At 42.4% G+C, this 25,661-nt stretch overlaps 2 protein-coding genes across 3 annotated transcripts in view; both read left to right on the forward strand.

Annotated features, from left to right (window-relative positions):
- Positions 1-825: 825 nt before the first annotated feature.
- On the forward strand, positions 826-10,179 carry uhrf1 (ubiquitin-like with PHD and ring finger domains 1). The gene is made up of 17 exons (XM_079349989.1): positions 826-984; positions 2,715-2,877; positions 2,985-3,251; positions 3,978-4,126; positions 4,501-4,716; positions 5,205-5,320; positions 5,489-5,675; positions 5,808-5,931; positions 6,057-6,164; positions 6,291-6,395; positions 6,669-6,775; positions 6,886-7,048; positions 7,197-7,334; positions 7,482-7,602; positions 7,877-8,025; positions 8,495-8,593; positions 8,700-10,179. Exons 2-17 carry the CDS (start codon positions 2,725-2,727, stop codon positions 8,844-8,846), a joined length of 2,349 nt encoding a protein of 782 aa, XP_079206115.1. The 5' UTR covers positions 826-984; positions 2,715-2,724; the 3' UTR covers positions 8,847-10,179.
- Positions 10,180-10,675: 496 nt separating this feature from the next.
- The window catches only part of kdm4b (lysine (K)-specific demethylase 4B), a 42,670-nt gene continuing 27,684 nt past the window's right edge, over positions 10,676-25,661 (forward strand). Inside the window, exons 1-6 of one of the 2 annotated variants that reach the window (XM_079349987.1) lie at positions 10,676-10,944; positions 13,758-14,189; positions 14,860-15,035; positions 15,546-15,660; positions 15,892-16,085; positions 22,106-22,155. In XM_079349987.1, the coding sequence (XP_079206113.1) occupies positions 10,933-10,944; positions 13,758-14,189; positions 14,860-15,035; positions 15,546-15,660; positions 15,892-16,085; positions 22,106-22,155 (979 nt within the window). In that variant the 5' untranslated portion in view covers positions 10,676-10,932. Of the gene's footprint in view, positions 10,945-11,043; positions 11,417-13,757; positions 14,190-14,859; positions 15,036-15,545; positions 15,661-15,891; positions 16,086-22,105; positions 22,156-25,661 lie in introns of those variants that run through there. The other variant, XM_079349988.1, reaches the window with a different exon arrangement.

Raw genomic sequence — 25,661 nt, forward strand, 5'->3', positions numbered from 1 at the left:
TCTATTGGCTATAGATTTTTTTTAAATAGTGGATTACTTCTTGAAACTAAAATTGCATGACATGAATAAAAAAACACAACATGATTTATGAAACTACTACGACATCAGTTGTGATCATATAGGCCTAATATTGAATAAGTTACACTCAGAGAGATCTTAAATTGATAGATGTGTTGATTTTGAGCGAGGCTCTTCTGGGCTAAGTGATAAAGAGTTGTATTGGTTATGCGAGTGTGCTTATGCTATGTATATATCTGGCTCTCTTATTAAGTCTGGTGGCTTTTATAATAGAAAAGAGAGGCCTCAGAAGTTTTTAGTTCACACAGTCGATTGTCCTTAGCAAAATGGGGAATAGGCCTCATATATTTGTCTTTGTTTTGGGCGACTTCTTCTTCTCAAAAAAACGGAGCTTTCCTCGTTCATCTTCTTCAGCTTCAAAATAAAGGAGAGGTTGACAAATTACACGATTAATACCAGAGTGTTTGTTACTCTGGGGTATCCACAAGTAAGTTTCACATATAACACGAAAGGTTTTTAAAAGGGAAAGCACTCAGAAACAAATGAAGAAGCAGTCATACTCCAGAGATGAAAACGAGATCTATCAGTGAGGTTGTTTACAAGATTCACCATCTGTCTCTCTGGGTTACCGCTGTTTGCTGGGTTCCACATCTCGCGATAAACAGCAGAAGGCAAGCTGCACCCACGAGAATGTCGTTTCGCGCGCTGAAGCTAAGCTCCAGTCACATTTAGGAGTGACAGCTCTTCTGCCCAATGAACTCGTTTTGCTGCGAGGAAATTAGCCAATGGTGTTGCTCGATTTCCAGGGCAGGCGTGGCATCTAAGTCTTGAAGAATAACTCATTGATCAAATCTCCAACAAGCCATAGAGTTGGTCGTGCAAATCTTGCATAGAAGTTATTTGGGGAAAACGTGCACGTTAATTCTAATACGTCAATTTCTTGTTTTCACTTTGACGAACAAACAGGTAAAGCAACATTTCCTTATGTTATTATAACTTTCAGAATTGGACTCATTGATTTCTTCATTCTCTTGCTAGCTTACTAAGGTTAGCTAACTTGACAAAGTCCTGCCTCGTTTCTGTTTGGCTTGACGTCCTACATTAAGTTTCACTGCCAACCGTATACACACTGTTCAAAAAGTAGCTAATAACTGCTTCACATAATTATTTTACTGTGTTTGAGTGTAGTTTTTATTTGTTATTGGCAATATAGCGCCACTAAGCCCTGCAAACAATAAGTAACGTGGTTTGCTGTGGCTTCGCATTGAAGAGTGGGAGATGGCTCTTATCTTGTGTTGTTTATCTTTAGCACAATAATGTGCAACACATTTAATTTCCAGGCAGCTCCTACGGTTTAATGTCTCTCCTGAAGCAAAACAAATACGCCAACCTTAAAAGGATTTTGTTTTCTTAATTGACTTAAGGTTGTTAAGGTCATGTTTACATCTGTATAGTGAATAAGTGACTGATTTAAAATTTCATATCTGAGAAAGTAAGTTTTTTCCCCTATGTTTTCGTTTGTGTTTTCATCGCTGGTGTTTTATTTCTAGCCAGCAAAGAAACGAGACCTGAGTGTAAAGCGCGAAACTAAGAGCCCCACAGCTCGTTTCTCAACGCTTGGTAACATTAGGCACCGTCTCTGTGAACTTTCGGCTTTTTTTCGCGTTGTATTTCATTTTAAAAACCCCAAAATAAGCCAGTGTTTCGGTGTGTTTCATTGTCACAGAGCGGAGGCACATTGTTTGCCAGCGCTCCCTTCCGTCCGGATGTGCCTGCTTTTAAAAGAGCTGGGCGTGGCTTACAGCTCAGTTTCCCGCACTGTATTTAAATCAGCCCGTTCCCTCCCTTTCTAATATTTGGTCTGAGTGACATCCCAGTGCTGACAGCAGGACAATACACGGACAAAAAACGCATCTTTACATCTAAGGAACATGAATTTTGTTCCTTGACTTAAGTTAATAGTTTATGCTGGTGTGGAGTAAAGCAGCATTAACTCTGAATCAGTTGATTTGGCAGACATTAAAGGCTTTCACAACTTTATACAGTACCTTTTTAGAAAGACAAACATTCAGGTTAACATTCTTGCTTTGCTTGAATTTTAGCACAAAAGAGAAGGGAAATAATTTGAAATCTTATTTTAAAAAGAGCTTGCAAGTAAGAGGTTGTAGGTGCATAAATTGTAAACCCTGATGACTGATAAATGAAATTTTTTAAATCACATTCAATATTGTGTAAATTGGCATAGATCTTGAGTAGGTAGTTTTGTAATAATAAAATAAAGGCACATTAACGGGGAAGCAATCACACGTTTGAAGGTGTAATCTAATCCTTTGGAAAAAAAACCTTAATGTTTCGCGTTTAGTAGACAACACCTTGTTCTTTAGAAGCGAACTAACTAACTTTTATTAGACAAAAACAGTTTTATGTATTTAAGTGCTATATATTAACATCTATTTTTTCCACTTGATAGAACTGGACTCACGTCAAAAATATATGGATGAGAAGCAAACGCATCTTTCATTTTAATATAAACGCAATTTCCTGGCATCAAAAATCTGAAATTGAAATGACTAAATTTGCAAATAATTAAATGGGTGAATATCTAAGATAAATTAACCACATTACTCACAGTGCCTCTTAAAAACGATTGCATAATGTGCCTCTAATGGGTTATCATTATTTGGTGGTTGTCACAGGGCCGCTGCAATGTGGATTCAAGTTCGCACAATGGATGGGAAGGAAACCCACCGGGTGGATTCCCTTTCCAAACTCACCAAGGTGGATGAGCTGCGTGTTAAAATCTTCGAGCTCTTCAAAATCGAGCCAGAGAGGCAGAGGCTGTTTTACCGCGGCAAGCAGGTGAGGCAACTTTCTTATGATCCTGTCACTTTGTTCAGGTTTGGTAAACAAGCAGTCGTAAGTCTACCTTTCTTCATTTAACCATGTCATTTATTCTTGTACATCAGATGGAGGATGGCCATACCATATTTGACTACAACGTGGGTCTGAATGACATAGTGCAGCTGCTTGTTAGACAGAAAATGGCCCCCGTTGATGTCGTCAAAAGCAAGGACAAAGAAGCTGAGCTCTCTGACTCTGACTCGGGTTGTGGCTCAACCCAGAGTGAGTCTGACAAAAATTCAACTCATGGAGAGGTAGAGTCTCAGACAGCCGGCACCTCTGCCCAGACAAACACCCCGGAGCTCGTTGATCCAGGCTTTGGGTTTTATAAGGTGCGTTGAACATTTTTCTCATTTCTGTGATGTATACGTTGGTAAAAATAACATTTTGCATTATGAGACTTGCTTTTTAGGGTGCAGATACAGCCACCTGCCAATATGCTTTACTAACCAGAGCACATTGAACGGACAACTAGTTGTAGCAGAATCAGTTCTATATAGGATGTGTCAGCCTATATAAACAATTGCACCGGGGCCAAACCTCTAACTCGCACGCACGCACACACACCTGATTGTGTTGTCGTTAAGTGCTGCTGTGGTATCTGATGGCACCTTCGTTGCATGTAGCCTATTAATTTTTACATACATGGGACACTGACTCAGCATGCAGTGTTTACTTCCCAGATTTCTTATCATGACATCAGACGAACGTTTATTGTAGATTATTCAAACAGTAAACCGAGTGCTTTAGGTTTGGATCAAACAACAACAAATTGGCAGCATGACATGCTTCAGAGACATCACATTACCTGGGATAAGACTATTGTACATGTGCACATTGTATTTGGGATGTTTAAACTACTGTGTATATATTAAGTTTAGCCTTTAAATGTATATAGTGTTAAGTAAGTGTTAGGTCATGAATTCTCACCAACATACATACTTATTCACAATCACATATTAAACATTAAACCCCCCCCCCCCCCCCCCCAAAAAAAACAAAAAACATTCCATCCTTTAAAAATGCGTTTTGGTTTTTTTCCTCCTGTGTTTCTAAAGGTCAATGAGCTGGTGGACGCCAGAGACTTGAACATGGGGGCGTGGTTTGAGGCCCAGGTTTTAAATGTGACGAAGACAACAAAGATGCCCAAAGAGGAGGCCACGGACGCTGAGGAAGAGGAGATACTGTACCATGTTAAATATGAGGAGTAAGACTCATTTTGCTGTTCTCATTTATTTTACTGTCAAAACATTGTCTCACAATTATGTAAAAAAAAGTTGTCACGTGATGCTGATTCAGTAGAGCGAAGGAGATGATCCTGATGAAATAATCACTTGCAGCTGTAGATTTATATAAATATCAATGTGTTCCAGAACATGTTAAAATGTTGACCCTTATAAAATACATTTTTTTAAATTTCAATGAAACTTCCTGGTAAAATAAAGATTAAAAAAAAAAAAAAACAGACGCTTTTTCGACCAGGCACTCAAACAGACACTCAGATGCTGTTTAGGAGACACCTGTGTTTGGTGGCTTTGTTTTGAGCTGCCTTCTAATAGGTTATCACTTACACTACCACAGTTACCCAGAGAATGGGGTGATACAGCTGCTGGCGAAGGATGTTCGACCACGGGCCCGTACAGTGTACCAGTGGCACCAGCTGGAAAATGGGATGGTTGTCATGGTCAACTACAACCCAGACGACCCCAAGGAGCGTGGCTACTGGTATGATGCAGAGATCCAAAAGAAAAGGGAGACGCGCACCATGCGAGAGATCCATGCCAAAATAATCCTTGGGTAAGAGATTTTCTGCACGTACATGACTTTATTTGATCATATCTCAAGTAATGGGAGCAACTGCCAAGTCAAACATCTGAGACTTGAACCTGCTGCGGTGGAAGATGATCGTCTTGTTTCCCCTTTTTTGTCTGCACGTCAGTTTTAGGTTGTTTTGAAGCAGCAGGTAGGGAGGGGTGGATTTCCTGCTGTTGTCATCGTAGTTTCCAGACATGAGTGCTCTGTACTGGAAACTTTTTAAACGGGCTCAAAAGCTCATCTGTTGGCTCCGCTTTACATGCAAATGAAATACAAACTGCATATTTCTTTGGCGCACTTTTCTATTAACCCTGCATACATTGCGATTTAATTTTAAACCTTTTATTTAAGCCTTAAAAGTCATTGAGGTTTCCCCCAATAACAATTATTTCAAGATACAGAAACGCACAAATAGACGCAGAGGATGATGAACAGATACGATATGGACTGACTGACTTGTTTGTTTGCAGCGATGCTGGTGACTCTCTGAATGACTGCCGGATCATGTTCTTGACTGAAATCTACAAAATCGAGGAGCCTGGTTCTTTAGCTGACACCCCTGCTGGATCTGAGAGCCCACTAAAAAGTATGTTTATGAATGAAATTTGCGGTTTACATTTATAAAAAAAAAAAAGTTGACTGATAAGTTAGATTCCTGCTGATTAAACTTAAGTGTAGATTTCAATCAAATGAAACTTATGCACCTCGTAGTGCAACTCTTGCCCAGCTTACTAAATGTGTCTTCATTTTCCAGGATCAAATGGACCTGAGTGCAAGCACTGCAAGGATAATCCCAACAAAAACTGTCAGTGGTGTAACTGCCACGTCTGTGGCATCAAGCAGGATCCTGACAAACAACTGCTTTGTGATGAATGCGACATGGCCTTTCACACCTACTGCCTGAACCCTCCGCTCACCTCCATCCCAGACGACGAGGACTGGTCAGTCCAATCAGTCGTAGATCTCTGTTCTGTAAAGTTAAAACATAGAAACTAAAAAGCTGAAAATAAAAGGGCAGACTTGACATTTTGAGGTGAATTGTGACCTAAACCGTGAGTTTGTTTGTTGGCCAGGTATTGCCCAGGTTGTCGAAATGACGCCAGTGAGGTCGTGTTGGCTGGAGAGAAGCTGAAGGATAGCAAGAAGAAATCAAAGATGGCTTCAGCGAGCTCCACCAGCCAGAGGGACTGGGGCAAGGTGAGTGCTGACGATTTACAGAAAATGATGTTTGTGGTCAGAAACACTCTTACAGCCTACAGGCTCATTACCCTGTCAGGCAAATATCTATGTTTTCAAATGTCATTATTTTTTAACTCGTCCAGGGAATGGCGTGTGTCGGTCGAACCAAGCAGTGCACCATCGTCCCGTCCAATCACTACGGCCCGATCCCTGGCATCCCTGTTGGTTCCCTCTGGAAGTTCAGAGTGCAGGTCAGTTTACTCAGCTGGAGAGAGGAATACACATTTAAACAGAAACTGTTGCACCATATGAATTGCATTATTGATAACAGGGTTTTTATATATAATGTTACTCTATACATTGTGTGGCTTTTCTAGGTTAGTGAGTCTGGTGTCCACAGGCCACATGTTGCTGGGATTCATGGCAGGAGCAATGACGGGGCCTTCTCTTTGGTCCTGGCTGGAGGCTACGAGGATGATGTGGTACGCTTCTCTTTTTTTATTCTAAGAGATGACTGTTATTGTGCTTAAATAACTTCACAAATCGATTAATGGAGAACCTGTAGCATTAGACTGTTGATTGTCCATTTCTTTTGGAAAAGTTGCACATTAATACAACAAACTGTTTAAAAAAAAAAAAAAAAAAGAATAATTTAGTGTCCGTTTCTCTGTGGTACCGATGGTATCAAACCATCTGTGGCCGAACTGCCTTTGTATTTTTTGTGTGTAATTTATCTCATGTGCTTAACACTGCAGGATGATGGCAACGAGTTCACTTACACTGGCTCCGGAGGGCGAGATCTTTCTGGCAACAAGAGGACGGCAGAGCAGTCATGTGACCAGACACTCACTCACATGAATCGGTAATTTGGCTATAAAATCACAAATGACTTTAAATCAACACGATGGCCAGCTTTTTGCTTGACTTGAATTTGCCAATGTAAAAAAAAAATTTAAAATTTTTTTGCACCAGGGCGCTGGCTCTCAACTGCAACGTCCACGTCAACGACAAAAATGGAGCGGAGGCCAAGAACTGGAAGGAAGGCAAACCGGTTCGAGTTGTACGCAGCTGCAAGGGTCGCAAGCACAGCAAATACTCCCCTGAGGAAGGCAACCGATATGATGGCATATATAAGGTAACCCCAAATTGTTTTTGTGTGTGAAGCAACGCATGCACCACGCAGTGTGACAACAATGTGTGGTTCAATTTTCGAAACTCTTGTTTAGTTAATGATCCTGTAACTTTGTAGTTCTTTATCTATACGCGTGTTTGACTTCATTCAGGTGGTGAAGTACTGGCCAGCCAAGGGCAAGTCTGGCTTCCTCGTTTGGAGGTATCTGCTGAAGCGTGACGATGATGAGCCGGCACCGTGGACCAGAGACGGCAAAGACCGCATCAAGAAGCTCGGCCTCACCATGCAGGTAGAGACGAGCATTCAGATGAAACGACATGTCGCCCTGACATCGTATGCTCTTGTATATTTAGCTTAATATAATAGTGCCGATGTCAGTCTACAAGAATCTAAAATTGAGTGTATTCAGACTTCCATATGTTCTGTCTTGTTCCAGTATCCTGCTGGTTATCAGAAAGAGAAGGAGAACAAAAATGAAGTTGAGGAAGTGGAGAACACAGAAGCTGCAGCAGCAACACCCAGCAAGGCAAAGAGGAAGAGGAAATCTCAGGGTAGTGGTAAGTTCTCTGCATGTATGTGGTTGTTGAGATGTTACTTTTACTTGATATTTACTGGCACTTCCATTTTCACAAGGCAGCTACACACAGGGCATGCTATTGTGATTAAGACTGTCGTACAGCTTTTAGGCGTGAACACAGTATTCCAAGAGAAAGATTCATTCATAAGAGAAAGTCGACACGTATATCAGCGTTTACTCTGTCGAAACATTATTCACAAGCATGTTATCCCAGAACTCCTCCAACTCACTTTCAATGTGTTTCTTTCTCTCAGAATCCACAAAAAGCTCGCCCTCAAAGACCCCGAAGAAAATTAAGGTAGAGGTGTTCAAGCTTACCAAGGAGCAGAAAGGCTTCATCAAGAATGACGAGCCAAACAAGAAGCTGTGGGATGAAGCCATGGAGTCACTGTCACTCGGGCCGGTGAGGGCGGCTTTTGTTTACTTGTTTACGCTGCATGCAGATTAAAGCAACAAAGCGTTAAGTCAGATTTTTCTGAATCAATTACATGTGTTCGCCACTGATGATGGAGGTGCATTGATTCAAAGTGTTGGCGTTTATACAAGCCAAACACTATGAAACACTTCTGTAGCAGACTGTTTCCGTCATTTTAGTTTTTGGAAATCAAGAGTAATATTGGTCTATTTGGATGGTCGAAGCTAGAATTAAAAAATTCTCACACATAAAGTGTTCATGAATGAAAATGAAAACGTATGTTTGATAAAGCTCTGCTGTTGGTACTAGGAGACTAAAGAAATGCTTTTCTTTTAATAACTTTGTAGTGATCAAAAGACAGTAAAGGGTAAAAGACTTGTAAGTCCTCATGCCCCACACATGTAGCAATGGAACAGTTTGAAATGTCTTTTCACACTCAATGATTCTGTTTCTGCAGAAATTCCTAAACAAAGTGGAAGAAATGTTCCTCTGCATTTGCTGCCAAGAAGTGGTCTTTCAGCCCATCACCACAGAGTGCCAACACAACGTCTGTAGGGTAAGAGTTGATCCTCACAATCACTGCTCTCAATCCAAACCAAATGATCATCAAACAATGGTGGGGCCTCTGAGATCTAAAAGCTGTTTGTTTTTTTTCCTCCCAGGAATGCCTTCAGCGCTCCTTCAAAGCAGAGGTGTACACCTGCCCGGCCTGCAGGCACGACCTGGGCAAAAACTACTCCATGGCCGTCAACAAACCCCTGCAAGATATTCTTAATCAGTTTTTCCCAGGCTACAGCAACGGCCGATGATCATTGGTTGTACCTACTCAGCCCTTGAGGAAATGCGATACAAACTGTAAGGGGAATTTTTCAGTAGAGGCAATAAAGAATCAGTTTCTCTTAATATATTTTTAATGATTATAAAACCAGACTTTTTGAGGACTTCAGTGTTACCATTTTCACCTCGCATCTGTCATGTGTTGGCAATGATAAATTGAAATTTCCTTTTGTAATAACCCCGTTAATACCCAGAACCAAGCTGTTCCGTTCCTTAACTAACGCTAATGCTATTCATGAAGTCAAATGTTTCCTACTTTTACCTAACCCCTCAGTGTTTGGCACTATTTAAGAGAACTTTACTTCCGAGTCACCTGGGTGGTTGGCAAAAAGTGTCTCTTTAGAAAAAGGCTTTTATGATTCTGGGTGTCATGTGAACTGCCGTTAGTTCGGCTGTTGTTGGTCATTTTGAAAGAATGATTTAGAAATTTGGTCTGAAGTCAAAGCTGACCTGGAAGGCTTTGTTGCCTTTAGAGATGTCATTTTCTGTAGTCTTTCTTTTCAACGTCTGTATTTTAATGTGTGCGAACACAAGCTTGGCTTCAACTTAAGAAATTGAAGACAAACTAGGGTGACTGGATCAGTCTTCTTGAGCGTGGCATCTCGTGCTAGCAGGTGATATGACTGATATGGCATTAACGTGAGCCGTGAGCTAGGCCCCTCAAGGGGGACTTCAGAAGTCCTTATAACATAGTGTAACTAACATACTGGCCTTTACTGAACCAATTTCTGCTTTTATTTGGCCTCTAAAGCAATGTAACAGAAAGTGTCTTATTGGGGAGGAATGTCATTTTTAGCATGGTTTAATGTTTTCTATCCTGTTTAAAGGTTCGTTAAAGTGTTCTATATTTGTATGTGCTGTTTGTGAACTTTGGATAAAAGTTAACAAAATTTTGATAACCCTTTAAAGCTTAACATAATCTTAAAAAAAGCGATCGATTTGATTACTCCTCTTTTTAAAAGCTTCCCTTTGTTTTATTAAGTCCAAAGAAACACAAGTGCTCAACCAAGAATGTATAATGTAGAACTCCCATGTATCTAGATCTTTAGACTTTGTCTCTGACTCTCAGTTGAATCTAAAAAAAAATCTATTTTAATTTTTTCTAAAACTAAAATTTGTACTTTTTCATTTTTATAATCCATTACTGCCATCTGTGCCGGGGGTCTTCAGTCAGATTTTTGTCTCTTCGTTATACCTGACCTTTCAAAAACAGGAAATGCTTGCACCAAGTTTAAAACTTGAAGCAGGTTCCACACACTGCTCCTGAAATCTGATGTAGAATAAAGGTAATTATTTGAATCTGTTGTGTATTGCTTTTGCCGTTCCTCTTGTCTTTGAAAACTGGGTTCGTAATTTCAAAGCCAGTGACGATGCCTATTCCCATGCAAACGGGTCAAGTTTTTGAGATGGCGAGACGGAGATTTGCATAGACTGGTAAATGTATATTTTCATAAATTGTATAATTTTTTTAGTCCATTTAGTTTTGATATGTAGTTTTAGGATTGCTTGCACGTACGTTGAGTGCAAATGTGTCAATACATTTTCAGTGTCATTCAATAAAAAAAGTAAAATTGAGAAGTTGTAATGTCTTTAATCTGGTAGGAATGTGTCTTTATTTAACTTTGGTGGAGTTTTCATTCTCCAGAGGACTTGCATGTTTTTTCAGGTAGAATTTTGAGATCTTTCAGGGGTCATTCAAATGCGTTTTTATTTCTACTGGGGTTATTTGATCGTCCCGTGGTTAAAGGTAAACCTCAACCTTTAATTTAACCGGCGGTGTCTACGTGCTTGGTGTGCACGTCGGCTGAGTACGAGCTATACGAGGGGCAACGTCTAGTGTAAATGGCAGATTGGTATGTCAATAGCAGCATAAACCAATCCAATCGTCGGATACGTGACAACGAATTCCTTTTCTAACCAATCACAATGCCCAGTTTCAGAGGGGGGCGTGACTCCGATTATCCTCAGCAAGCTAATGCTAAACGAAAATCGATCAAGGTAGTTCTTTTTTCAAAGCGAAACCAAATCCATTGAGCAAAACAGGGAGAGGAGAATTTAATGCAGCAGGAGGTAATATTTCCCAAACGGGATTAATTTTAATTCAGTGTCGAGGAACGTATTCTCGTATAATCTTGATGTGTAAACTGTGTGTCGTCGCGGTGTTTTGTTTTTCCTCTGAATGCAGATATGGAAGCAGCCGTGCTAGGACCAAGCTAGCTTTTAGCTTAGGACACCAACGCTTATCGATGAAGTGTAGTTCTGCTGTATTGTTACGGCTGTTTTTTTGCGCTAGTAAAAACGTACACGTGTGTCACATAGGTTCGTAGGTGTTTATAGGTTGCACATGGTGTCGGTGTTTGAAGTGCTTCAGCGACCCTTCGTGTTGGGAATAAATGCTAACTGTGAATGTAGGTTGTGCAGAACCACCGTCACCCTTAGCAGCAGCAGCAGCCTGTTCCTAAGCAACTACGTTTACCTTTTATGAATCCAGAGGTGTGCATCAACAATAATGTTCAACAATAATGGACGTGTGCGTCAGTAGGTTAGTACTTAATTAGGAGGGTCGAGCGCTGCAGGTGTGAAGTAAGTCTCAGGCCCAGACGGAGTTAAAGCGTAGGCCTCTTTTTGTTGTGGTTAGACAGCTGGGGGTCATGTGGCCTTCTATCATCTCGATGGGTCCGAAAGAGGGTCGTAACTTGTGAAATAATTAAAATACATTTCTGGATTAAGGACATTGAACTGTGAGCTCTCAATGGGTCTATTTGTGAGACGACATGCCTCTCAGACACTTAACAAGATCATGTTTGACTGTTTTTACCTTTTTAATTATATATTATTATTATTATATAGATTCATTAAAAAACAAAAAAATAAATAAACATTTCCACTCTTCTTTCAGACACTACCAGAATGTGTAGTTTCCTGCAGAGTAGGGTGTTGGTGTGTTATGCAAATGACTGGTTGTTTGCTGTCTCAGTTTGTATTATGTTGTAGTAGGAAGTCAAAGCATAGATAGGAGACTTCAGTTCGTGCTGTTTGACAGACTTTGTGGCTGTCATAAATGCGTGAAGTTGCATGCATCCTATATTAAGGAATCCGGTGTTTTTTGTAATCATTTCATTCACAACTGGACTTTGCGAATCGAGTGTTGCAGAGCAGATGTAGAATTTGATTTCTGTTATTTCTTCAATGAAAATACAATATTGTCTCCTGTTTTTGCAGGACACTGATGATAGTGTCTTACCCTGAAGACACTGTATTTGCGCTCTGTTTGGATTAAATGGTAGACCACTTTTTCATCAACCTTATTTTGAGAACAGCAGAAATAAATCATTAAAACGTATAAAAAGTCAGTTTCCGCTGTACTGTTGTCAAGGCAGACAAGAGCTCAGTAGACAGTGCTGACAAACACTTTTCTGCCTGTCCCTGTTTTCACAGAGTTTGAGAAGTCAATACAACATTTTTAGTTACAGAAAAAAAACCAATCTCTTGTGTTACTTTAAAGAATTAAACTTTAAGTCTGCTGTAATTTAGCTTGTACTTTCTCAGAGTTGCTGCATCAATAGAGCTGGGTCATAGGGTTTAAATATAATTTTGATATGGATTCATATTTTGAGGTGATATGTGCTGCAAAAACCTATTCAAAAGGAACAGACTGATTTTCACAGGAACATCCTTTAGCAAACAAAGACATCTCATAGTTTGCTCAGTTGATTATTGTTCGGTCCAAAATAATTTTTTTTACCAGCTGCATTCCAAGAATAGTGACGCCTCTTCTCCAATAGCGTCGCTCGTCATATTGATGTATTCACACACATCTTTCTGTTTATAAGGACTTCTCTCGCTCTGCTACCTGTCAGCCTCAGTTTCCTTAGCAGGAACCCTCCTCAGACCTGTTTTACAACCTGCTTCTAACAAGTAACTCTCAATGTATTCGGCAATGTCAATGAAAACACCTGAGACAGGTTGGGACCTCTTTCACAGACGTTGGGTCTGAGCAGCAGTCATAAACCTGAAAGGGATTCAGTCTGCAGTGAAACCGGGAGGATGAACATCGTGTGTTTGGTGCCTCCAGGGTCAGAGATTGGATGTAGTTTTTACTGAAGAAACAACAAATACAATCATCGTATTACCATAACGATCTGCAAAGCGGAAAAGTAGTTTGACCTGTAGAAGTAGCTGTTTCTGATGTGTCCTGGTGCCGTTTCCTAAACTTAGTGTACTGAGACTCGAGAGCTGCGAAAATGTTTGTAAAACCCAGTGATGGTGTTTTATAGCCAGTCAGCAGTTTAAAACAATCCATGGATTCAAAGTCTAATTATGAATGAGTACTGGTTTCCTCTTGCTCTATTTAGCATTCTCCTGAGTTAGAGAGCTGTCTTTAGCACTTAGCAGGGGGAGACTTATTTACCCCCCCCCTCTTTGAAAAAGAAAAGATTTTTGGATGTCATAAATCGATTTTAAATCTTAGATGAGAAGATGGTCGACGTTTACATTGTCAACAGTGTAAGGACGTGAAGTAAATGACATAATGCTGCCAAAACCAAACATCAACGACATTAAACAGATTGTAAAAGACTCAAGCTAACCCGGTTACTACCAACTTTATGACACATCCTAACAGCAGATCTGTTGTTGTGGACATGTTGTGTCTGGATTGTCATGTTGTTTTCGCTTCAGGGCAGAAGTCTGCTGGTCTGTGGTCACATGTTTATCTCATTTACCCATCATCGGGCAATCACACTTAATAAATTAGCCTAAGTGTTATAACAGATGTATGTTTCAGAAGAGCGTTTATTACAATCTCATATTGAACATCAAGCTGTTCAAAGATTTTATTAATAATAATAATATTTCCTGACTGTCTCTTCTCCACCTTCCAGGTTTACCTGCAACCCTTAAAAGACCCGATGGCAACCGACATGCCCATGGACACGGTGCCGGCTCCTCACCCTGCACCAGGCTCCCCCACTGAACCTACCCCCGCCTCTCCTCCTGCTCTCAGCTCTGATTCGACTCAAGATCAAATATCCGCCAAGGAGCCAGCAGCCGCCGAAACCCCCGACACAGCGGTGACCTCAGAACACGATGCAGCAGCTCCGGATCATACGCCGGCTCAGCCTGCTGACCCACACCTGGCCCCCGGCCTTGTTCCGGGCTCTGACCTGCCCTCGACGCCTCAGCCACCAGTCAGCGCCAAGAACCCCAGCTGCAAGATCATGACCTTTAGGCCCACCATGGAGGAGTTCAAAGACTTCGCCAAATACATCGTCTACATGGAGAATCAAGGAGCTCACCGGGCTGGCCTGGCGAAGGTGAGGAAATGACACGTGCACGTGTGTGTGTTATCCCGTCTATAAGTCAACCCTTAGAAGTGACAGGGCCGTCAGAGCCCTCTGTCTGGCAGTCTCATACATTATAATGTCAAAGAAATGATGCTGCAGTTATAAGCAACTATGGAGGGAAAAATCTGTGCATCCTCGGCATAACAGCTCCAGACCCAAGTTCATATTTACAGTTTTTTTCTTCTTCTCCCAAACACTCAAAAATGTGAATCATGTGGTCTCCCTCGCACCCCTGCAAATATTCCTGATGGACTAAGTTCACCTTCACTATGAAAGTGACACGTGCGAGACGAGAGAGCATCGACCAATCAACCGACTGACTGAAGGAAATCCGCCTTACTGACGTCATGTTAAAAAAAAAAAAAAAAAAAAAGCCTTTATTGATATTTTAGATGTAATCAGAAACGGTTGAGGATTTGCTGTTATTGTTGTTGAAAATGAAACGTCAGTCAAATAATCAACATAAATAGCAGCCTTACATATAACATGAGAAGTCTTTGGTTTGCTGAGTCTGTCTTTTCAGACCAAACAGGAAAAGAAGAAATAGGGTTCTTAAAGCTTGAGCAGCGTGAGATGCTGCTTCAGCTTTCACTAAAAGAGATGAAGAAGCATTTTCAGACTCTGTCGTATCGTCCACCAGGTGATTCCTCCTGAGGGCTGGAAGCCTCGGAAATCCTACGACAGCATCGAAGACATGGTGATTCCAGCTCCGATCACACAGGTCGTGACCGGACAGTCGGGTCTGTTCACTCAGTACAACATCCAGAAGAAGTCTATGACAGTGGGAGAGTACCGCAAGCTGGCCAACAGCAAGAAGTAAGTGTGTGTGTGTGTGTATAAGAGGAATTGAGACTGATGTGTGTGCTGTGATTGTTCTTGTTTCATGTGACTGAAAGCAGCTTTCTGTTGATCAACATTTTAAATATACATGTCGAAAGTTTGAAAGCAGGACCGAGGGGAAGGAGTTAATCTCTACAGGAGCTAAATGAACCTGATGCTGTCCATTTGTTGAACACTGTATTTTCTGCCCTCTTGTGGTAAATGTCTTAAATGAAATAAGAGTCATCACTATACGAGCATCATATCATATTTCTAGAGGATAGATGTATAAACAGATAATCTAGGACTGGGCCTTTTTAAATATGACTACTTCAATAAGGAATAGACATATAGATATTTCAAAATAAGAGAACATGTGTTTTTATCTGTTTTCCGTTTCCTGTGGTTCTGCTCCTCATGCTGGATTCTTTCTAACATGCTTGTTTATTTAAATCACCATCTCCCTGAACACCGCTGAGCGTCTGACCGATCCGCCGCTCGTTTCAGGTACTGCACGCCCCGGCACAAAGACTTTGATGACCTGGAGAGGAAGTACTGGAAGAACCTGACATTCGTGTCCCCCATCTACGGTGCGGATGTCAGTGGCTCCATCTATGACGAGGTAATGACTTGAGTGTTTCTGAACTTTTGAAGGCGCTCGTGCCACTGACGTATTATTTGAGTTGCTGTGTCATTTCTCCACTCTTTATGTTTGTTTGAATGCCCTGCTGCAGATAGACGATTGTAATGCATTAAGTTGTTTGACTACAGCACCATCTGGTGGTCCACTTTGTGGTTAGTAGAGTATTCCTGTCCACTTCCTGATTTAAAAGATGCCCGTTGTCTCGGTCAGGACGTTCACGAGTGGAACATCGGCCACCTCAACACGCTCCTGGACATGGTGGAGCAGGAGTGTGGCATCGTCATCGAGGGCGTCAACACTCCCTACCTCTACTTCGGCATGTGGAAGACGACTTTTGCCTGGCACACCGAGGACATGGACCTCTACAGCATCAACTACCTGCACTTTGGGCAGTCCAAGTCCTGGTCAGTCACTGTTTCTGGTTGTTGAACGAATCACTTGTTATTTCTGCGTCCTTTTTAAGCTCCACACAGTGGATGTTAAAGAAGAACCCAAAGCCATGTCAGGGTTGTACTCTGCAGATCTTCGTGTTTCTTTCTGAACTCTGATTGAGTTGAATGTCTTCTATCGATTATTGGAGGGCTTGTGCCTGATGTTCTTTTAGACCTTCGGAAGCATCAGCCAGCACTTGTTGGATATGGAAATTTTTTCGCCACAGTGACTGGTGGATAAATAAAAAGGGAATAATATTATAATCAAGGCTTATAGTATTCAGGTTCGGGGTGTAAAAACTAATATCTGGATATTGTTGGCGGATTTTGTGGATAAGGATATTTTGCATCCCTCGTAACGTGTTAAAAACTCTAAGATGTGATTTTCATAAAAGCAGGTCTTATTCAGAAACACTGAGTCAGTCAAGTCGAACCAATTTCAACAAAATCACCAGAGCATGTGTTGAGATCAGACAGAGCGGGTAACGAGTTAACCAGTTCAAAATGGCCCTCAGGATTTACTTTGTCAAATGTTGCACCAACAACAACTATTCCACTAGTGTTTCAAAGTAGGCGTGGTGTATGTATTGCATGTGCACCGTGTCCTTTGCAGTATCATTGTTGTCAGTGTTGCCTTTCTTTTACTATTTTGAGACTGATACAAGCTTTTGCCTCGAGATCTGGTTTTAGCTGCAGCGAAGTTGACTGAGAGGCAAGATAATGGTTTGATTGTTTTAAAGGTGTGTGAGCTCATAAAGGTTTCTGTGTGTTTGATTTAGAACGATGTTTCAGTCACCGAGGGTCAATTTCTGTTGTTTGTTGTCACAAATCTGTCAAGTGGCTTTTAATTACTCGTCATGGTAGCAGGCAGGTTGAGCAAATTCATGCTTGACTGTAAAAAAGAAAAAAAAGTCAGCTGTTTTGGCAGGTGACAGGCGTTCATTTCCAACCCTGCTTCTTAGCCGAACATTCTGGACAAGTTAACTTAGAGAGAGAGAGAGAGAGAGAGAGAGTGTGTGTGTGTGTTCATTTTTCCATTTGTTCTCTCACCTGTCTTCCCCTTTGTCACAGTATGCTTCTCCTCCACCCTTCCCCCTGTCCTGTCAGCCTTCTGCTGTGGTTTGCAACATGTGTGTGTGTGTGTGTGTGGCGTGTGCTTCCATTATCAGTTCCTCCTCTCTGTGATGTGATCAAATTAAAATCATCTCTCTGTCTCCTGTTTCACACCTCTCACTAGGAGCGGGAAGATATCATTACAAACTACTGTGTGCGTGTGTGCGTGCGTGCGTGCGTGCGTGCGTGTGTGTGTGTATGTAAAAATGTAAGTCATGAAGCTGTGATTTGTGTGCGTTCGACGGGCTGAGTCGAGTGTTGTCAGCGCCATGCCTATTAGGCTTCATGCAGGTTTGTCCCATGTGTCTGCTTCTTCCTCCTCAGTTCCAATGTAGGCGTTTTTTTTGTGCCAGAGAGAGAGAGAGAGAGAGCGAGCGAGAGCGAGCACACATTCACAGGCCCAATCTGTGCTGATGTTTTAACTCTCACACTGTTCCACTTATAGGTAGGCTGTCATTATCTCGTTCAGGGACACATCAGTTATGTTTGAATCACTGACTGAAAAAGGACGGAAGGTTGCAAAAGATTTTCCATTCAGTACCAGAATCCACATCTTACCTTTTGTGAAGAAATGAAAGAAAAGCTGTTTTTTTCTCTCTCTCTTTGTAACAGCAGAGCCTTAACAGAAGCATTTGATTGTTGGGCTTCATAAATCGCAGTGAAGGATGACGGCGAGTCTAACCCACCAAACGTTTACTTTTCTTTCACTGAAGGCTGACTCGCACAAAACAGTGTCATACGGAGCAGAGAGGATGTGGGATGTTAGAGACGATACCTTTTGGAAAAAGAGCGGCGGTGACGTCAGTAGCAGCTTCCTGTAAAGTTGAAGAATTTTTCAACCTGAGCAGCCGCGTGCAATAAAGGCGGGAAAAAAAAAGAAGCTGAGCGCTGCGCTTGTTCTCCAGGCTGCTGCGTTCTGCTGTGCATACTCATTGAAAACAGTGGAAAGAAAAAATGCTACACGAGGCCTTGTGGAGTATCAACAGTGGTAGTGTGTTTTAAATATATCAATGATAACTCTGTGTGTGTGTGTGTGTGTGTGTGTGTGTGTGTGTGTGTGTGTGTGTGTGTGTGTGTGTGTGTGTGTGTGTGTGTCTGTGTCTAAATGTGCCTTCATCTGCAGTTTGACTCGTTTCAAGTCTCCTGCATCTGAACGCGTCTCCATCCTCTTCCCTCTTTCTCTGCCCCCGTCCATCCTCCCTGTCAGGTGTTCAGACTTCTTTGGTACCCTGGATGGAGGCATGCACACCGTTCACTTCCTGTTTCCTCCCTTCACTGTGCTTTCTTTCAGGCGTCGCCCTCGCTTTAGTTCTCTCTCTTTCCACTCTCCAGTCCTCGGCGCTTTCCTTTTTCTGAAATTGAATCATTTTCACGTTCACACTCGTGAGTGGGGGGGTAATTACAGGCTGTTAAACAGAGCATGCCCCCTTAAAACACACACACACACACACACACACACACACACACCACCTTCTCTCTCATAGTGCAGCCGTATGTGAAATTAAGTCCATTCCCCCTGCAACTCTGCTCCCATCAAAGTCAGACCCCCTCCATAAAGACTGCCACACACACACACACACACACACACACACACACACACACACACACACACAGCGTTACAGATCTCAACCTTAGCTGTCCACCTACTTTCTCCTTGCATTTATCCATGAATCGTTCTTTATTCTCCTTTTTTACTCCCTTTTATATTTTCATAGCCTCGGCCCCTCGGCCCCTGCACACAGCAGCTGATGTGCTGTCAGATAAAACATTAGCCTTACAACTTGGGAGGGTGCAGGGAGGGGGAAAGGTTGACAAAAGAGAATTAAAAGGACATTTGGAAGCATATCCAGGCTGCAAGTTCCCAGTGAGGGAGGAGTTCATTATGAATCTATCAGTCTACAACTCTCTTTGTAGCCAAAAAGCTTCTGGTGTGACACTGAGGTTTTTTTTTTTTTTAAGCGAGCAGAGGGCTGAGCTGAAGATGTGTTTGGAGCATGTGTGTGTGTGTGCTTGTTCTGCATTTTGACCCTGGGTGAGGTCTTTACTTTTTTTTTCTGCTTTAAAAATAGCCGTAGAACAAAGTGGCAGTCCTTTACACATTCCTGCGTGTGGGAAGCCCTGCACATTTAAAATACTTTTATTTCAGTCAAATAATAAGTCCGTTGCAGTGACGAAACCTCTGAAGGTTTTCACATCGACAGCTGACTGGAGTTGCGCAGGACAAAAAGGTCTGTTTTTCTAGCAGAGTTTATGCCGATTTTAAATTTGACACAGGTTGATTGGTTGATTGATGACGTGAATATTAAGGGAAATCATGAAATTGTGAATCATGGTTGTTCCACTTTATACACATGGACTGAAAACAGACGTAAATGTCTTTTGATGCCTTAAACGGCTTGATTGGAATAATGCACATCCACAGTGGGGGGGGGGGGGGGGGGGGGGGGGGGGGCAGCATGACAAACACGCTGAGCCACTTCTCATTCTGTCATGACGGCTTCATTCCACCTGCCTGCTCCGCCTTCCCACCACCGAGAAATCAAACTCTTCCTCGGAGAGGTGGAAAAGTTCAAGCCTTCATTTGCCATGTGTGTTGTTTTATTTGTGAGTTTCTCTCTCTCTCTCTCTCTCTCTCTCTGCTGCCGGAGTGACGGACGTGTTGCTGCCATGGCAACTGTGGCGGCCGTGACAGGGAGGGAACAGGGGGAAGACTCGCTGAACGGCTGATTTGTTTAGTTTGATGCTGGGATCGAGGGGGATGCTCTGTGGTTTTTCCGACAGCGCTGATACCAGGGAGGGGAGAAAAAAAAAATATAAACACCTTCAAAGGAATACTCATTTGAGGAAATCTCATTTTTCCCTGCCTTAATCAGAGGCCGATAAGAAGATGAATATTAATGTCATCTCCAGAGCAGAGACACTCCCTGACATACTTAGACTCGGCACATTTCATCGGCCTGCTTTTTACTTCCCAATTTGATCCAGGAAGTCAGAAATCCGGAGTTACAAGTCAAACACGTCATCAGGAACCCTGGTGGGACTTCAGTACACCAGGGTTCCAGTGCGGTGCGAGTTCTAGCTGTGGACGTGTTGTCTCGCTCCTTTCAAGCACAAACTCTGATCAGCCGGTGTAAGCAAGCAACAGAACAGGCAGTCAAGTGGAGTTTGTTTGTGTAGGACGTTTAAAAACAGCTTCAGCTGAAGAAAGTGCTTCACAGGTGGTGCATAAAAAACAAACACACCTAGACTAAAAGTAGGGGATATCAGGAAATGAATGATTCTGGACTGTGTGTGTGTGTGCGTGTGTGTGTGGCTTCTCTTAAACTACTCTTCAACGTTCAGACCTCTGTGAAGTGAAAGAACCCAATGTTCACCTCCGGTATAACAACCTGGTGAATACTTGTGTCAGGACCGACCCTCAAAGAGGAAAAAAAGTGAAGAGAATGATTGTGCTCTTAAATGATCTTAAAACCGAAAGACGGGTAGGTAAGGTAGATGGTCTAACAGAACATGTTTTATTGTCATATGAAACTAAATTGTGAACACCTGCAGAGCTCAGACAGGGCACATACTGACATGTTCATTCACAGAACACTGGAGTTTGAAAGGCAGAGGTTAAAGATGTGCTTCAGTATACTCGCTCCTCACGCTGGCTCTGGCCTCAGAGGCTGCACCTCTCTGAAGCTGGGAGCTTCGGTCTAAAGGTGGCAGTGTGGCACCACGTGTCGGAAGCCTCACATTGAAATCTTCTGCTTTCTTTCACTGTATCATTTCTCTGTCTCACTTTGTCACACGCTCTCGTTTTTTTTTTTTTGTCCTCTCCTCCCGTGTTATCGCCTCTCACATCCGTCGTCTTCTTTCTCTCATGCTTCCACTTCTCCGTCTCGCTCCCATCTTTGTTGTGTATTCATATGGATTTTTTTGGTTTTTTTTTTGTTGAGGCGGGAGGAAGTGATGAAAGCTTTAACTTCAGCCCACCTTCAGTTCACTCGGTGCTCTTTAGGGATTTAAACACCGCAGAGGGAATGACTTCAGTAATGAAGAGCTTCGCGTGACTCCACAAACAAACGGATCAGATTCAAGCGTGGCTGGCTGCCTCCCACTCTGCTTCACAAAAACAAAACTCACGTCCTAGAATGAAGCATCCGACATTTGGTGTAATGGTACAGACGGGCGCTTACCTCATGTAAGCTGCACACCGAACCAGTGCTAACAGGCTTTCTGTATTCGTATGATCAGAAGCACTTAAAGAGGATGAAACGCTAAATCAGTGCTCAAACAGAACCGAGCAGAAACATGCAATCGCTTCAAAGAATACAAGAGGGAAGCTACATGGCAGTTAAGGTTAATGTAACGTTCTTCCAACATATTTTGAAACGGAGAGCACGTGTGAAAGAGGAACGTAAGACATCAGGGGTGAGATGGATGTCATGGATATTTGAATTCCTTTCAATGCTCGGTGCTGAGGGTACAATAACGCAGGAGTCCCAAAACGGTCTTTTCTCCCCGTCCTGACCTTCACCGCCCGTAAACTTGCTCTTTTAAACCATGCTCCCTCTTTTCCCTTTGTGTCCCAGTCAAATGACCACTTTTTAAGTATTCAGAGTCAGACAACTCTCCATGTAGGACTGCATTTAAATGTGGGGGGGTTTGTAATTTCACCCTTTGTACACTATTTGATTTGTTCTTTAAAATGTTCTGCACAACCCGACAGCAATCCATAAATCCTGTGCAAGGAAAAAAGACCCTGCACCTCCAGCTGTTGAATCCTGTAAGAACTCTGACCAATCCCTGCTGTGAGGTCCTGATGGAGGGAACCGGAGAAATGAAACATTCAATCCTTCTCTGATCATTGTGTTTTTCTTCTTCTCTGTCTGCAGGTACGCCATCCCGCCTGAGCACGGCAAAAGGCTGGAGAGGTTGGCACAAGGTGAGGTTCTAAAGTGGTCTTCAATTAAAAATTTTATTGCACAAAATAGATTTACTGCACTTACTTGTTCACTCTTGTGCAGGAGATTAGAAAGCAAAGCGTTCCTCAGCGACATTCTGCTTTCATTCTCTGAAGCACAGCATGCACAGCACTGTTAAGAGTCATTAACACCCCGCAACAAACACCCAGTCTTTCTCCTCACAGTCAACAGTGTGCTATACCCTGCGGATCACGCGCTGAGTGTACGCAAACCTCAACATCCCACTCCTACAGCACATGTGAAAACGTATATTTTACATGTCACCTGGCTGTGCTCGAACAGAGCTGGAGATGGAAGAGCAGCTGGAAACACTGTGTGCTGACAAAGGAAACATGTAGATCAGGAGGGCCCGTGGGTGCTAAATAATGAAAAAGATGCTGTTTCAATAAAAAGGCAAGAGGAGGAGTTTGAGGAACCATTCAAAGCCCACACAGAAGTCCAGTAAAAGCCTCGGCTGTGTGTCAGTGGATTATTCTGCTGCCAAATGCAAATCCTTACTTTGACACACACACACACATTATATCTTAAGTTGTACTATACCTACATTCAACATGCATTACTAAATATTATATCCAAAGATACATCTACAGACACTCTGGTTAAGCAAATTCCCATTCTTATTAAAACTCTGAGAAGTCCACCTTAAATAGTCTTTCACCACGTTGTTTTTCTTGACCCATCGTTTCTCCTTGCACCTTTCCTTTTTCTGTTCCCTCTGTCTTCTCTTTTGATCAATAAAGGTTTAACTCGTGTATTGCATGTTCCTCGGGCCCGAGGTCTAAAATGCAGGGATGATGATGTTGATGATGATGATGATGATGATGATGATGGAGAGGTGCCCAGTCCAGAGAACATTTAATAGACGCACTGTTCGTCCTTGTTGTTGTGAAGAGCAGAGAACAAATCAATAAGCACCAATGAGCAGCCTCTGTCACCTGCTGTCCTTTTCTTGTGCTGTAGAGGCTCACCTATTTGACGAACGACGTGCGACTGACAAGCACTGTCCAGGCTATCCCACTTTATTTTCAGTATGTCTGCTTCATGTTCGAACAGCTAACATTGCAGTATAGTATTTTTTTTTTTTGCAATGTACATGTCCGTTTTCAAAGATACAGACAAATCTACCAGACATGTGACGTGTTTTCATTTATAGAAATAACAATAATATTACCAAGTCTTCCCGTTTCTAATAAGATCCACACCCAGATCTGGGGTGAAGCTAGGACACGTTTCATATTTACCAGTCCTGTAGTGAACCTCACAGCTCCTGCACACACGCTCGTCACTGCAGCTCTAATCGTCTCTGTGAATCCCGTCATAAAGATGCTGTAGGATGATAAAGACACGAGGCTTAAACTGCGTGAGTGAACTTTATATGACACCGGGGAAACCTAACTGGACGTAAACAACGGCTCCACCTGCTCTGAATTCGATGGTTAAACAGATGTTCTCTTTTGAATAGTTTAAGCTTTGCAACCTCCAAGTTGGTCATTTGGCCGTATTTAAAGCTGTGAATGTCACAGAGCCAAACTTGGTGTGACTTGTGATGTGCTGGCTGATGATACTCGCGTTGCTGTAGTTATTAAAAGACCATAAATATGAAAGTTGTCCACTGATCGGAGCAGATTTAGTCTTTGCTTGCATGTCCTGTTAGTACTCTTAACAGTATTTAAAGTGAAAACAAAAGAGAGGTGTGTTAATGTTCTCCAGCTGATTGATCAACAACATTGTTCTACTTTGATTTAAATAAGACTGTTAAATAAGCCTTTAAGTCTGTGAAAACAGCTTGAAAAGAGTCCCGAATAGATCGAGCGTTCATTTATTTGATGAAATGCGGTCCAGCCCCAGAGAGCCCAGATGCACATTCGACAACATTTCTTCTCACTCTCTATGTTGGCATTGAGCTTTCAGTCACAGCCGGATTACAGCCTTCCTCTCTCCCCTTATCTAAGCAGCTGGCAGTGGGAGGAAAGCGATGCCAACGTTATTTAACAAGCACCCACTGACCTATCAAAACCATCGTCTGCACAGGTAGCCAACTGTTTACAACGTCCCTAAAAAAAAAAGTCATGGGCTTAGGGGGAAGACGTTATGGGGCTGGGACGACGGTCTTGTTACTTAAAAAACTCCCCTCTAAACATTTGGCACAGCTTCACCTGCAGACTTGGTTGGCAGGGGACGGGGACTGGGACGGGGACGGGGACGGGGACGGGAGCGTGCACAGTTGGAGGCAGGAAGTTAATTTTCAAACTCAAGAAAGGACAGAGCGAAGCCTTTAAGTTAATATTACCCCACGGAGAGCTCAGAGAGCCAGCTGCATTTTAATGGGGATTAATACCCGGGCTCTGCCGGCACATTATTCACCTTTATCAGCTCCAACAAGCAGGCCGGCGATGAGAGAATAGAAGCCTTCTATCCCTCTCTTGCTTTGTAGGGTTGAACAGAGGCTGAAACAATGCGGGGAAAATGAAGGATGAAATGGGCGCCGATTATACTGTCAGTCACATTAAAGTTTAACTCAGTGGAGGCTTGGATGGACCCCCCTTTGAGGCACCGGCGGGTACGGAGTGGGAGAGAAAAGGGATGGAAGAGAAATTCCGACTTTTGATTATGCAGAGGCCGCCTGAGCCTTCTCTGTCTCCCAGAGAAAAAGTGAGCCTTTGTTTTAGCGAGCGAGAGGGAGAGTTTGAGTTTTTGAAAAACCCCAAATGTCAGAGGAGTATATCGTGATCTCAAAGCACGTCTGTGTATTATTGAGGAAGCGGGTTGCTTGCTTTGCAACAAAGCGAGGACGTTGCAAAAGTTTACAGCAGATACGCGAGTGTGCTTTGGATTTACAAGTAGTACTAGTCGCAAACATTACAAAAGCACAGATTACAGATGTTTCACGCGCGTTTGAGAATTATAGTAAACGACTTTACAGACATCTTTGTATTTGTGGGGGAATAATTACGACTCCTGAAATAATTCAGACCAAGCTTGAGTCGGTCTATAGCTTCTGTCTTCCAATCCTGCTTGATCCAGCTTCTTAAAATGATTTAATATCTAAGCAAACATTTTCCTTCTGTTGATTATTTTATTCAGAGGTGGCGGCAGCCATCCCTGTTTTTTTTTGTTTTTTGTTTTTGGCTGTGCTCTTATTGTATTATTTGTGCCATCACACAATCCAGCTGTTACTCCCGTAATCCAACCTGGAGGCACGCAAACTAAACACATTCACACTCACTGTGGTAATGAGATTATTCCAAACTTCTGACAAGAAATGAATTCACGCCCATGTCAACTGGGAACCGGATTTCCCTTTTGTTCTGGGTCAACAATGAAAACAGTAAACAAATTTACAGCTGGAGGGATCTTTTGAATTAGTGCAGTTCATACGTCGTCGCTCAATACTTACCTGCCAAATCGTCCGTCTTCTGAAAACTTGCAGAAAAAGTCTCCGACAGCAGCTTCCATCACTAAACAG

The sequence above is a fragment of the Symphodus melops genome (genome assembly GCF_947650265.1).
Source record: "Symphodus melops genome assembly, chromosome: 8".
In the NCBI taxonomy this organism is placed as follows: domain Eukaryota; kingdom Metazoa; phylum Chordata; class Actinopteri; order Labriformes; family Labridae; genus Symphodus; species Symphodus melops.